This window comes from Paramormyrops kingsleyae, chromosome 14 (assembly GCF_048594095.1).
Source record: "Paramormyrops kingsleyae isolate MSU_618 chromosome 14, PKINGS_0.4, whole genome shotgun sequence".
NCBI classification, from domain to species: Eukaryota; Metazoa; Chordata; class Actinopteri; order Osteoglossiformes; family Mormyridae; genus Paramormyrops; species Paramormyrops kingsleyae.
The window spans coordinates 23,592,283-23,606,068 of NC_132810.1; the positions used below are offsets into that span (position 1 = coordinate 23,592,283).

The 13,786-nt window shown below is 44.8% G+C and overlaps 1 protein-coding gene across 1 annotated transcript in view; it reads right to left on the bottom strand.

Annotated features, from left to right (window-relative positions):
• Positions 1 to 13,786, bottom strand: part of gch1 (GTP cyclohydrolase 1) — a 78,118-nt gene that overhangs the window by 62,804 nt on the left and 1,528 nt on the right. Inside the window, exon 2 of the mRNA XM_072698864.1 lies at positions 10,047 to 10,156. Within this exon, the coding sequence (XP_072554965.1) occupies positions 10,047 to 10,156 (110 nt within the window). The remainder of the gene's footprint in view (positions 1 to 10,046; positions 10,157 to 13,786) is intronic.

The following is a 13,786-nucleotide window of genomic DNA, read 5'->3' on the forward strand; positions in this document are numbered from 1 at the left end:
CTTAAGAGAAGAGTTTAACACAACAGGGTATTGCTAATCTGTGGTGCGATTTCCTTGAAAAATTTTGTAGGAATTGGGTATATGAGGCTTGTAGAGGATTTACAGGAGGAAATTAAGCTCAGGAGTTCTGGGTGTTTTATAGGAATGAAAAATTCAAAAGTCTCATTATTGATAGGCATAAGACTAGCAGGAGTCTGGCAGTCATAGGTAGCTAAGGACATGCACTGGATGGTCTGTCTAATCTTAGTTATTTTACCATTAAAGAATGTAATAAAGTCATTACTCTTAAGAGATTGTGGGACTTGCGAGTTTAATGGAGAATTCTGTGTTAACCTAGCCACGGATTCAAATAGGAATTTTGGATTGTTTTTGTTCCCGTCTATTAATCTGGAGAGATACACAGACCTAGCAGTCACTAGAGCTTGTCTGTATTTAGGCAGGCTCTCTTTCCATACAGATTTGAAAACTTCTAGTTTAGTTGAGCGCCATTTGCGCTCTAGCTTGCGTGATGCCTGTTTGAGTTCACGTGTATGATCAGAGTACCAGGGGGCAGGTTTCTTATCTCTATGCTTTATCTTCTTAAGTGGAGCTACAAGATCTAGTGTGCTACGAAGGGATTTATCCATGTTTGCAGTCGCCTGTTCAAGTTCATTTATACACGATGCTTCAGATGTAAGGCTGAAGGACTGTGGAAGTTGTTTCATAAATGTTGTTGTTGTTAGTGAGGCAATGGAACGTCTGATTCTGTACTTTGGAGCAGTGGTCAACGGGAGGCTATACTGGATTTCAAATGTTAACAAGTAATGATCAGAGAGCAGGGGACTCTGAGGCATAATAGATACATGTTCCACCAAGATGCCATGACTAATAATCAAATCAAGAGTATGGTTACAGGCATGAGTAGGCCCGACTACATTCTGACATACACCTAGAGAGTCAAGAATAGCTGTAAACGCTATTTTTAAAGGATCACTATCTTTCTCCATATGAATGTTAAAATCACCCACAATAACAGCTTTGTCAGTACTGACCACCAGGTTAGTTAAAAAATCAGCAAACTCCTTAAGAAAATTACTGTACGGCCCAGGTGGTCTATAAACAATAACAATGGTGATTTGGGGTGAAGAGCAAGAAAGAGATGAGCCAGCAAGACTAAGAACAAGAGTTTCAAATGTGCTGAAACTAAGACCACATTTCTCAGTCACTCCTAGGCTGGATTGAAAAATTGCAGCAACACCACCACCTTTGCGATTTGGTCGAGGGTTATGCTTGTAACTGTATTCAGCTGGAGTAGATTCATTCAGTGCCATGAATTCATTTGGTTTAAGCCAGGTCTCCGTGAGGCATAGGACACCAAGACTAAAATCAGTAATTATTTCATTTATTAATAGTGCCTTAGGAGCCAGTGATCTTACATTCATAAGTCCAAGTTTAAGTTTAAGCCCTGCATCACAGCTGTTTTCTAGTAACGGATTCATTGTAATTTTTATTAAGTTGTTATGGCACACACTACGGTGGAATCGGCTTCCATGATTAAAAACGCGGGGAACAGACACAGTCTCAATAAAATGAACCCTAGGTGACGACTCTAGGCGACTAGCAAGGCGGTCGGTTATGCCGGTTTGCCTGCCGCCTGGGCTTGGCTCTAGTTAGTCAGCGATTTGTCTGGAGACTATGAGCTATGCTTTTAGAGAAGAGGTCAGCACCAGCCCGCGAGGGGTGAATACCGTCCCTCTTCAAAAGCCCAGGCCTACCCCAAAACATCCGCCAGTTGTCAATATAACCCACTCCATTTATCGGGCACCATTCCGACAGCCAGCGATGTAGCGACGATAATCTGCTGTACACTCCATCGCCACGTCTAGCAGGGATGGGGCCAGAGCACGTTACTGACACACACAGATCTTCTTCGCAAGGTTGCACACCTCTATAAAATTTGATTTCGTGATCTCCGATTGCCTCAATCGGACATCATTAGTGCCGACGTGGATAATAATCTTAGAGTATTTACGTTTACTTTTAGCCAGCACTTTTAAGTTTGCCGAGATGTCGGTCGCTCTGGCACCAGGGAGACAATTAACTATGGTCGCTGGAGTCGCTACTCTCACGTTTCTTAGAATAGAGTCGCCTATTACTAGAGCACTTTCAACAGGTGTCTCAGCGGGAGTTTCACTGAGTGGGGAGAACCTGTTGGAAACGCGAATGGGCGAATGGTGCCGGTGTGAATTTTGGTTGGATTTACGACTATGGCGCCGGGTCGTCACCCACTCGCCTTGCTGCGTAGGCTCTGCTGCCGGAGCGGGGGGAGACTGAATACCTATGGCGGACATATCCGGAGCCGCTAACACTGAATCAATAAAACTCTCTCTGTTTCTTGAATGTCCCGTAACGTCCGGATACGTCCCTCTAAAACTACAATCTTCTCCGTCAGCCTAGCGACTAACTGACACTTCTCACAGGTAAACGTACCGCTAATAACCGGAGAAGAATAACTAAACATATTGCACTCAGAACACGGAACAGGAGACATGATGTTGTACTTACATGAAACGGGAAGTTCTAAAGCTGGAAGCACCTTTTTGATTGAATGGAGATCGTGGGTCGGTGCTTGCGAAGGTGATTAATCCGTAGGGGTTTGGAGAATTATCAGAAGACTATTAAGCTTGTAAGGATTTTTTATAAAAAAAAAATTCCGATGACTTAATTCTAATTATTATTTAGGTGATATCTATAGTTTTAAAGTTCGCGCGGTAGCAACCAGTTTCGCTCACGCAGGAAACAGCGGAAATGACGTCCCAATTGCACCATGTATGTTTGGAATTGCATTAGAGACATTCGGCACGTTCTCTGGGTACAAACTTAACTTTGGTAAAAGTGAATGTTACCCAGTTAACGATCTGGCCCTCAAAACACAAGATAACGCACAACCATTCCGGATGGCCAGGACTGGCTTCAAGTATTTGGGAATCAATATTACTAGAGATATGCAAAGCCTTTTCCAGGAAAACTTTTCCCCTCTTATCGAGAATATGAAGACTGATTTTCAAAAATGGAAGAAGGTACTCCATCTATCTTTGGCAGGGAAAGTGAATTGCATAAAAATGAACGTGCTCCCCAAAATTCTGTATCTATTTCAATGTATTCCAATCTCTCTAAATCTTTCTTTAAACTGATAAAATATTCACCTAATTTTTATGGAATGGCAAGAGTCCCACAATACGTTTAGAATTATTGCAGAGGCCTAAGCATCAGGGTGGCTTGAATTTACCTAATCTTTGCTACAATTATTGTGCTGTAAACATTCAGAAGATTCTTTATTGGCTTCATGACCCAGATATGAGCTGGTGCCATTTAGAAGCCAGATCTTGTATTCCAACAAGCCTACCAGCTTTGATCTATTCTAGTTTGCCCCTCTCAGATTCATGTTTTACTAACAATCCAATAGTTACAAACACCCTCAGAATATGGTCCCAATTTAGACAGCATTTTAGGTTGAAGGCTTTTCTTTCTTTAGCCCCAATATGTAATAATCACCTTTTCCTCCCTGCACAATTGGATTCAACATATTCCCTCTGGATAATGGACATGTACATAGATGGAGTATTTGCAAGCTTTGATGAACTCTCGCAGAAATTGAATTTACCTCGGCCTAACCTATTTCATTATTTTCAAGTGCGTCACTTTCTTCAGAGTCACAATTCCAACTTCCCAAATGCACCTTCAATATCAGGCATATATACAATTCTGGAGATTCCATTCAATCTAAAGGAGCTCATATCAAGAATACATGACCTTATAACTTCTCTCAAGACCACCACTATCTCAAAGATTAGGGCAGATTGGTCGGATGAGCTAGGGATGGACATTGATGGTGACGTTTGGAATTGCGCTCAGCAAAAGGTGAATAACAGTGCCTCCTATGCTAGACTCAGTATTACACAATTTAAAGTATTACATAGAACTCACCTTTCAAAAGTTAAATTGCACAAATTCTACCCAAATTTAGATGCTACCTGTGACAGATGCCATAATGCCCCTGCTAACTTAACTCACATGTTTTGGTCATGTCCCGCCCTGACTGCCTATTGGGCTGGAATTTAAAAAATATTATCGGATGCTCTCAATGTATATCTTCAGCCTGATGCATTCACAGCTATTTTTGGTGTCTCTGATGTTAATTGCTTAAGGAAAAAAATATAAAGATATCATCGCATTTACAACTCTGTTGGCATGTAGAAGAATATTACTCCACTGGAAATCAGCAAACGCTCCGAGATTGTCCTTATGGCTGACTGATCTGTCTCAATTAATGCATTTAGAAAAGATCAAATATTCAGTTATGGGGTCCAGGGATACATTCTTCTCTGTTTGGGGTCCGATTTTGTCTTACTTGGGTAAGATTAAAACTATGCCCACTATTTCATAATGGTAGTCCTTTTTTTTTGAGGGGGTGGTGGAAGGGTGTCCCAGGTTTACTGTTTACAGTAATTTTGCTCTTTTTCAGACTCTAACTATTTAGGATGATATTGGAGAAGTTTGTTGTTTGTATCCACTTTCTATTTATGTATTTTTACGTGTATATGTGTGATTATAAGTGATAATGTACATCTTTGTATGTATGTTTGGGAATGGATACATATAGGCCAACAATGTACACAGCTTCCCCTTTTAGTTATTATCTCTGTAATTTTTTACTAGTATTTTTTTTTTTGGCCCATGTGAGCGAACCCCATGTTATGGGGAGGGGTGGGGGGTTGTTTGCTGTTCATATGGTGTTAAAGGGAAAAATAGGGAAATGTCTGCCAAATGCTCATTGTACTCAATCTTATTGACATTTCACATTAAAAATATATAAAAAATAATAAAATAAAATAAACGAATAAGTGAATGTAAATTAATCTTTCTATTAATCTTATCAAATGATTACTAATGATTACTACATTAATAGTTTAGGAGCAGACCTTAACCAAATTTTTATATAATGCTACTGCTGGCACTATAACAGGGTTGTCAATTTTGGTCAGCTGGCTGGGGTAAAACGTTCAATTTGAGAAAAGTCTGCACACACTTTTTACATTTACATGCATGTAACAGTTACCTTGTACATACTCAGTAGGGTTTGCAAACTACCCCTACGCTTTTGATGTAGCTAATCTTAGATTTATGCAGTATAATCCCGTTATAGTGGACTCACTTATAACAGAATATCATCTATAACGGACAAGGTCCGCTGGTCTCGGCCGTGCACCTTTACGAACACTTTTACGAACATGCACAAAAAGCATTGGATATAGTGGACTCACATATAACGGAATTTCGCTTATAACGGACAAACAATTTGGTCCCCAGGGCCGCTTTTAGCTATAGTTTTGTTCGGCTATAACAGACATGCAGGCTCTGCCTACAAGGCGCGTGGTGTGCTGGTGATATCCAGTGCAGATACATAGTCGGGATTATAAATAGTCACGCTTTATAAATAGGCATGGCGTAACAGCAGGCAACACTGTTTGGTCTGTGTGGCTGTCCGTCACCAGGCATGCTGTGCATCGACAGACGTTGCTCGCAGCTGGAGGGATGCAGTAAGCAATGAGGTCAAGGTTACTACTGTACCGTACATGTATAACCCCTTATAGGCCATATATACTTCCAACAGTCAGGTAAAGTTGGATTACTACATGTAGAATATAATAATCTATACCACAAGTGTGTCTGCTGGGGTGTGGCATGAGTAAATGGTGTCCTGTAGTTGTATTCTGGGCATACATAACTCTGGATATAACGGACTTTGGATATAATGGACTGTTTTGCCAGATCCCTTAAAGTCCATTATAACAGGATTGTACTGTAATGGAATAATACAGATTTGCCATAAGATTTCTTGAGTGAACGTGAGTGTCTGAAAGTGTATCATGCCAGATGTGTGAAAGTTGGCAACCCTGTTATGAGTAATGGTTAATTCACTACATTTTATGTTTTTAAACTCATGGTTGCGGAGGCATTATTTTCACTTTTACAAAAATAAATAGCATTTATTGGTAGAACTAATTTCTTAGTAGAACACTTTGCCTGGATATGACCCAAGCCATTATGGGTAATTTGAAAACTGTCCATTGCCAAGACCATCGTGGAAGCTGAAAAAAGTTCCAAAATGCTACTGACAGGAGAAGGAAAAAAGCAACCTAGCGCAACCTCATTTTTCTTTTTTATTTCTTTTGATCAAGCAAAGGGAGAGTCTATCACGATCCTGAGAATAGCATCTCTCATGACATGATTTACACAATTATTATTATATCATGATTAATCAGGAAATCACATTTTATTGGTTAGCCCACAAATAATTCAACACTAACACTCTTTAGGTGTCAGCTCAGTAAAATTATATTTTCCAGCATAAAATGGAGCAAAAGTCAAGCTAAAGGATTAAATTAGATACATAGAATAAATGCTGAAAAATAAATGTAGGTGTCACGCCCCGCTCCGCCAGCTAAAAGAGAAGCGGCTCCAGCCTCTCGCCTGCACGGCGGTAACTCCGCCCCCTCCTACCGGTCCCGCACGGCGAAAGAAGAAGAGGCGAAGGGGAAAAGGGGAAGAAGCCGCCCCGACGCTCTTCCTAAGAGCCTGCTCTCTTCTCCCTGCCTGGGACGACATCGCTGCTGCTGGCCTGGCCGGCTTCCATGCGGAGAAGCCACCTCCGTTGGAGGCTTATTTCTATCGGCCGGAGCGCCTGGGTCTCGGTGGGATACGCGCCGTGAGAGACTCTATTCCACGGGTCTCTAAAGCCCAGAAAGGGACAGCGCCAACGCGCTCGGCACCCCTCCGGACCTGCATGTTCCGGATCTGCCCGCGGCTGCGCTGCCTGCTGCCGCCGCCGATCTGCCCGCGGCTGCGCTGCCTGCTGCCGCCGCCGATCTGCCCGCGGCTGCGCTGCCTGCTGCTGCCGCCGATCTGCCTGCAGCACCGCCTGCTGCAGCTGCCGCGATGCCTGCAGCACCGCCCGACCTGCCCGTCCTGCCTGTCCTCCCTGCTGCAGCTGCCGCCGCTCTGCCTGCGGCACCACCTGCTGCAGCTTCCGCCGCTTTGTCAGCGGCACTGCCTTTCCTGCCTGCTGCAGCTTCTGCCGCTCTGCCCGCGGCACCGCTTGCTGCAGCTACTGCCGCTTTGCCAGCGGTCCCGCCTGTCCTGCTTGACCCGCCTGTCCTGCCTGGTTTGCCTGCAGTCCCTGTGGCTGGCCCCGCTTTGCCTGCTGCACTAACCGCCGCGGCGCCCCCTGCCGGCCGCGTGGAGGCCGCGCCCGCCGAGGCGCCCCCTGCTGGCTACCTGCCCGCGGCCCCGTCTGAGGCCGCCCCTCCAGTCCTGCCGAGGCGCCCCCTGCTGGCCGCGTGCTGGTGGCACCCGCCGAGGCGCCCCCTGCTGGCCGCGTGCTGGTGGCGCCCGCCGAGGCGCCCCCTGCTGACCACGTGACAGTGGCGCCCGTCCTGCCGGCACTGGAACTGCCTGTCTCGCCTGTCCTGCCGGCTCCTGAACTGCCTGTCTCGCCTGTCCTGCCGGCTCCTGAACTGCCTGTCTCGCCTGTCCTGCTGGCTCCTGAACTGCCTGTCTCGCCTGTCCTGCCGGCTCTTGACCTGCCTGTCTCGCCTGTCCTGCCGGCTCCCGAATTGCCTGAGGTGGCTGCGGGTGCGCCCCCTGTTGGCCGTGTGAGGACGGCGCCCGCTGAGGCGCTCCCTGCTGGTAGCGGGCTGGCGGCGCCCGCCGAGGCGGCCCCTGCTGACCGGACGCCCGAGGCGCCTGCCCAGGCGGCCCCTGCTGGTCGCACGCCTGCAGCTGCCTCCGCTTTTCCTGAGGTGCCCGCCGAGGCGCCTCCTGCTGGCTACCTGCCCGCGGCCCCGTCTGAGGCCGCCCCTCCAGTCCTGCCCGCGGCCCTGTCTGAGGCCGCCTCTCCCGTCCTGCCCGCGGCCCTGCCTGAGGCCCTGACACCCTCGCCAGTACCCCGGCAAGGCCGACGCCCCCCAGGACCCCGCCTCTCCGTCTCCAGCAAGGGACGGGGACATAGGCGTAGGGCCCGGGTCCCGCCCACCCTGCCCCCTGGCTCGCCCGTTCGGCCCCTGGCTGTGGCTCGGTGGCTGCCTGTGGGTCCTCCGGCTCGGGGTCGGCGGTCCCCTCCGGGTCCCCCCCTGGATCCTCGGTGCCGGTCCTCGGTCCCGCCTCCGGGTCCTTGTCGGTCGCCTCCGGGCCCCCCTGCTCCGGCTGGGCGTCGGACGGCGCCTTCGCCGGCTCCGGCTGTGCCTCCGCCTGCCGCGGCTTCCCCCTCCTGCCTGCCTTCCCGGGTGTTCCCTCCTGCTCCCTCCGTGTCCCCTCCGTCACTCCCTCGTCCCGTTCCCTTGGCCCCTGGGTGGTCCCCTCCTGCTCCCTCCTCCCTCTCCCCTGCGGCCCCTCCGGCCGCTGCCTGTCGCCCGCCTGGGCTCCCTCGTGCTCCCCTTGCTCCTCCTCCCTTTCCCTTTCTGCCTCCTGTCTCTGCTCCTCTGCCCTCTGTGTCTCCTTCGTTCCCTTCTGGTCCCTTTTTCCCTCCTGTCTTTGCTCCTCGTCCCTCGGTGTCTCCTGTGTTCACTCCTCGCCCTGTGGTTCCTCCGTTTTCTGTCCCCTCTGTGTCTCCTTTCTCTGTCTGCCTGTCTGCGTTTCCTGTTCTTTGTCAGGTCCTGTCTTTCTGTTGGTCCTTGTTTCTGTTCTGTGTCTCTGTCCTGTTTCCGGTGTCTCCTTGATGTTTTTGCTTTTGTCTTCCAGGTCCTGTTCCGTCTCGTCCGTCGCCTCCTCTCGGGCGCGCCCGGTGTGCGCGCCTTTGGGGGGGGGTTCTGTCACGCCCCGCTCCGTCCGCTCCTGATGTGTGCCACGCCCACCTCGTTACCTCGTGTTCAGCCCTATTGTGATCACCTGTGTCCTATTAAGTCTAGCTTGTCTTTTGTATTTAGTCCTCGTCTGAGTCAGTCTTCCCCAGACTGGTCATTGTATTGTCCGTCGATGTCCGTGTCTTGTGCATTAAACCCAGCTTTACCTGAAGTCCTGGCTTGCTCGCCTGCTTCCCTACTCGCTCACCCGCGAACCGTGACAGTAGGCTAGCCTACTAACATCAGACCCACTACTAAAAACACAAACTACTGATACCATTAAAGGTTCTTCTAAAACTACTGAAATTTATATAAGCTAGTTGTAGTTCAAAATTGTTACTAAGCCCAAAGACCAGTCTTTATGTACAATTGTGTAAGCCAAATATGTAGTAACTGTAGTATTTACAGTATATAAGCAGGTTAATGCACTCCAAACTGTGCCCACAGGAGGGTGGACCCATGCAACTCTTTTGGGCTTTGCCCGGCCATGGGTAGCAGCCTAACCACCAGGAGCTCGCCTGTGAGCCCTCTGGGGCCCTGGTTTCCATAATTCTGGTTCATGTTCTTAATCATCATATGGGTCTATGCAAATCATACTTAGTCTTGTTGCTCACCAATTTGCCTAGTGAGACCCTGCCAGGGGCAATTACTCCTGACATATCTTCTAGGATCACAGAGGCACACAAAATCCCATTCATCATGATAAGGTGTCAATTTGTGAAGGGTTAAAAAATAGATACAATTAAATTAAAAACAACATTCAAAAACACATGTGGCAGTGACATTTGCCTGCAGTAAATGCACAGTTACTCATAGATCTTTAAAGAGCTGTGTGTTGACAATAGAACGTCATGGCCATATGGACATTAACCATATTAGGAGGAGGTCAGTTTAGACCCCATGTCTAATTAGGAACTACTTCAAAGACTGAATCAGTGGCTGAGTCCCATCCCCAATTTGAAATTGTAGAACACCATGCATCAGAAAGTATTCAGATTAGATTGTTCCCACATTTTGGTACATAATAGCCACACTATAATATGGATTAAATTCATTCTTTAATAAATTAATCAGCATACAATGTCATAAACAGCAAAAATGTGTTTAGCTTCAAATGTATTGCTTCCTATCAAGTGATAAGCAGCACTTATTGTACTAATGTCTTACCCTGCCAAATATTGGGACCAAGTGATGCTCACACATGGAGAACATATCAATGTCCTTTACAATCACCATCTCATCGTGATCCTCATCAAAAATGGCATCGTTCAGTATGTCTGGAAAAAAGGGGGAAAATAGCTGGTTCACCATTTCAAAGTTGTTAAAAACACCTACAAAAACAAAGTAGTATGATATTAAATAAATAGAAGACAGGGTCTGCAAGGTGACATCAACACTTCTTTTAAGAATATATATATATATATTAGTGCTGTCAAACGATAAAATTTTTTAATCAGATTAATCACAGGGTTGCTGTGGATTAATTTTGATTAATCACGATTAAATATCTTTCATTTTTAACCTATATTAATCACATTTCATTTTGCATGAGCAAACAGACTCAAGAAAAAAGGGAATATATATGTACTTAACATGTTTATTGAACATCTTGAACACGAGTCGGATGCATTCCATCTGCCACAGAAGTGCAATACCATGGACAGGGGCGTTGCTAGAGATTTTGGGCCCCATGAAAGCATATCATATTAGGCCCCCCAGTCCAAACAAATCCAGTTATTTTCCTAATTTTTTAGGGCCCCTGTCACTCAGGGGCCCTTGGAATCGTCCTAGCTTTCCTCCCCCTTACGGCGCCCCTGACCATGGACCCATATCAAAAAGAAAGATTTTTTGCTTAGCCAGACAACTTGTCAGATTTAAGGTCCCTCAGTTTGAATGGTCTTTATCTTCGTTCACTTACAGTTAGCCCGAACTACCGTAAATCCGACAAATAATCCGACTAATCATGAAATTCTAGCCCGGTTAACTGCCATTGTTAGCAATATCAGTTGATGACACATTTTGCGCGGTGCTTTACGTATAAAACTCTGTAGCAACACATCCACAGATAAGTTGGACGGTATAGTGTGTGCAACCGATTTAATGAGCCACAAATGAGAAGCAGTGCTTAAACACTATAAAACTACAACTTTCCCTTCTGTTGATAAAGGGCACAGCCATCTTGAATTCTGAACTCGGGATCCTCTGTGCTGCTCCGAGATATTTCTCGGCTCTCTGAGAAACGGGAGCGCGCATGTCGTTACTTCCGGCTTCAAAACTCCGGAATCCGACTTGGAATACGAGTTCCGAGGGCAAATGGAATGCTCCAAAACTGCCCGAAATGGGTTGACAGAGACATTTCAGGGATTTTGAGTCATTCTGCGCTGAAGATGGGTTAATTGTGTTAAAAATTTTAATCAGATTAATCATGATGATGGATTAATCTGTGTTAACCCGTTAATTTTGACAGCCCTAATATATATATATTAGTGCTGTCAAACGATTAAGATTTTTAATCAGATTAATCACAGGGTTGCTGTGGATTAATTTCGATTTATCACGATTGAATATTCATTTTTAATCTATATTAATTGCATTTCATTTTGCATGAGCAAACCGACTCAAGAAAAAAGGGAATATATATGCACTTAACATGTTTATTGAACATCTTGAACACGAGTCGTATGCATATCATCTGCCACAGGAGTGCAATATACCATGGACCCATATCAAAAAGCAAGATTTTTTGCTTAGCTGGACAACATCGGATTTAAGGTACCTCAGTTTAAATGGTCTTTATTTTCGCTCACTTACAATTAGCCCGAACTACCGTAAATCCGACAAATAATCCAACTAATCAAGAAATCCAATTCTAGCCCAGTTAATTGCCATTGTTAGCAATATCAGTTGATAACACATTACATGAGGTGCTTTACGTATAAAACTCCGTAGCAACACGTCCACAGATAAGTTGGACGGTATAGTGTGTGCGACTGATTTAATGAGCCACAAATGAGAAGTAGTGCTTAAACAGTATAAAACTACAACTTTCCCTTCTGTTGATAAAGGGCGCAGCCATCTTGGATTCTGAACTCGGGATCATGTTTCGCGCATGTCGTTACTTCCGGCTTCAAAACTCCGGAATCCGACTTGGAATACGAGTTCCGAGGGCAAATGGAACGCTCCAAAACTGCCCGAAATGGGTTGACAGAGACATTTCAGGAATTTTGAGTCATTCTGCGCTACAGATGGGTTAATTGCGTTAAAAATTTTAATCAGATTAATCATGATGATGGATTAATCCGCGTTAACCTGTTAATTTTGACAGCCCTAATATATCTTATATTATATATGAGATTTTTTCCTCTGATCATACACGGTTGTTCAAATAAGTCTGTTTTATCTGTTGAGGGTGAGGTTTTTACAGTTTGAGGTTTTTTTTTTAATTTCCTGGCTGCTTATCTCACAGCAGAGGAAGTTTCCAAGGAAACACAACAAGCAGATTGATTTTGGATAATGTCTAGCAGACTGGCTTCCCTGCTACTGCAGGGCAACATGGTCAGTGAAACAGGTCCTTCAAGAATCTGTTCAGATCTAAAGGTTTCCAAAGTAATTGGTTTATGTATTTCAGAACAGATACAAGAGTAGTTAGAGATAGAAGAATTAAACTTTACAAATATTAATATGCAATCATGATTGGCCTTACACTAAAATGAATTACATTTGGATGTCACTTGATTTATTATTAACAGTTTGGAATTTGGAATAGCAGGTTATTTACTATGATAGCAACCTATTAATATTATGATTTTTTGCTTGTCACTTTATGTCTTCCTAAGTTCAAATGTAAAATGATCAGAAATACTTTTTAAGTTAGGCAGTCTATTACTGATGGTTGATGAATCAGTTATAATATTTTTAACACATTCTAACAAAAAGCAGCAGCTATTCAAAGAAAAAGCTGTCACCTTTGTTGTCACTGACAAAAAAAAAATCAACAAGCCCCTCTCACCTGTCAGAACAATGCAATAAAGGGAACAGGAAATCAAATCAGCACTGCCTCGAGTCATCTCTCATCCCTGCCACCACCCCTAATGCGCACGCACACAGATAGATACACATGGAAGACAATGAGTTGCTATGGAAACCCTTCAAAATTTCGAAACGTCAGAGCCAGACAGTGCGTGTTGTTCACAAAGGGGAGTGTTCTCTGTAGTTCAAAAAGCATATGCTTCACAGAGACAAAACAGCTTGATGGGGGGGGGGGGGGGGCAGTCAAACCACAAGTATAGTGAAATTATTGATCAATATATACATATATGCTCTTTGAAACACATTGTATTTTATTTTAATTTGTTTGAAAAGAAACATCAATAATTTTGCAGAAGGAGGTTAATTGCTTGTAATGCAGTAAATCCTCTAAGCTTGTTGTTTTCCTTGTTGCTAAAAGTATATCTACATGAGAAGTGAATGTTATAAAAATGTAATGAATGTCTAGATACAGATGCTCTGCAGTTACCGTAACTACACATGATTATTTCCTGCACATCCCGAGCTTCCTTCTTCTCCTGCTCAGAAGGCACACTTAAAAAGGCCAACTGAACCTCATATAAGCACATTGCCATACTTCTGAATACATATTAGCAAATGGACAATGTAAAGAAAAAGTATTCTGCAACATAGATGAACAGAAGAGGACGTTCCTAACAATCCATCCTTAAAAATGTTTTTTCCCCTGACGTACATGTTTTTTCTATTTAGACATTTAGGCCCTTTTTGTAGGATTTTTAACATCGAGCTTTACCACATGCAATAGATTTACAACAAAGCACTACCACATTCCTTTAGCTTTCACAGAGTCAATTTAAGACTGAAAAACAAGCTCCAGATGTGTTATAGATGGGGGTGGG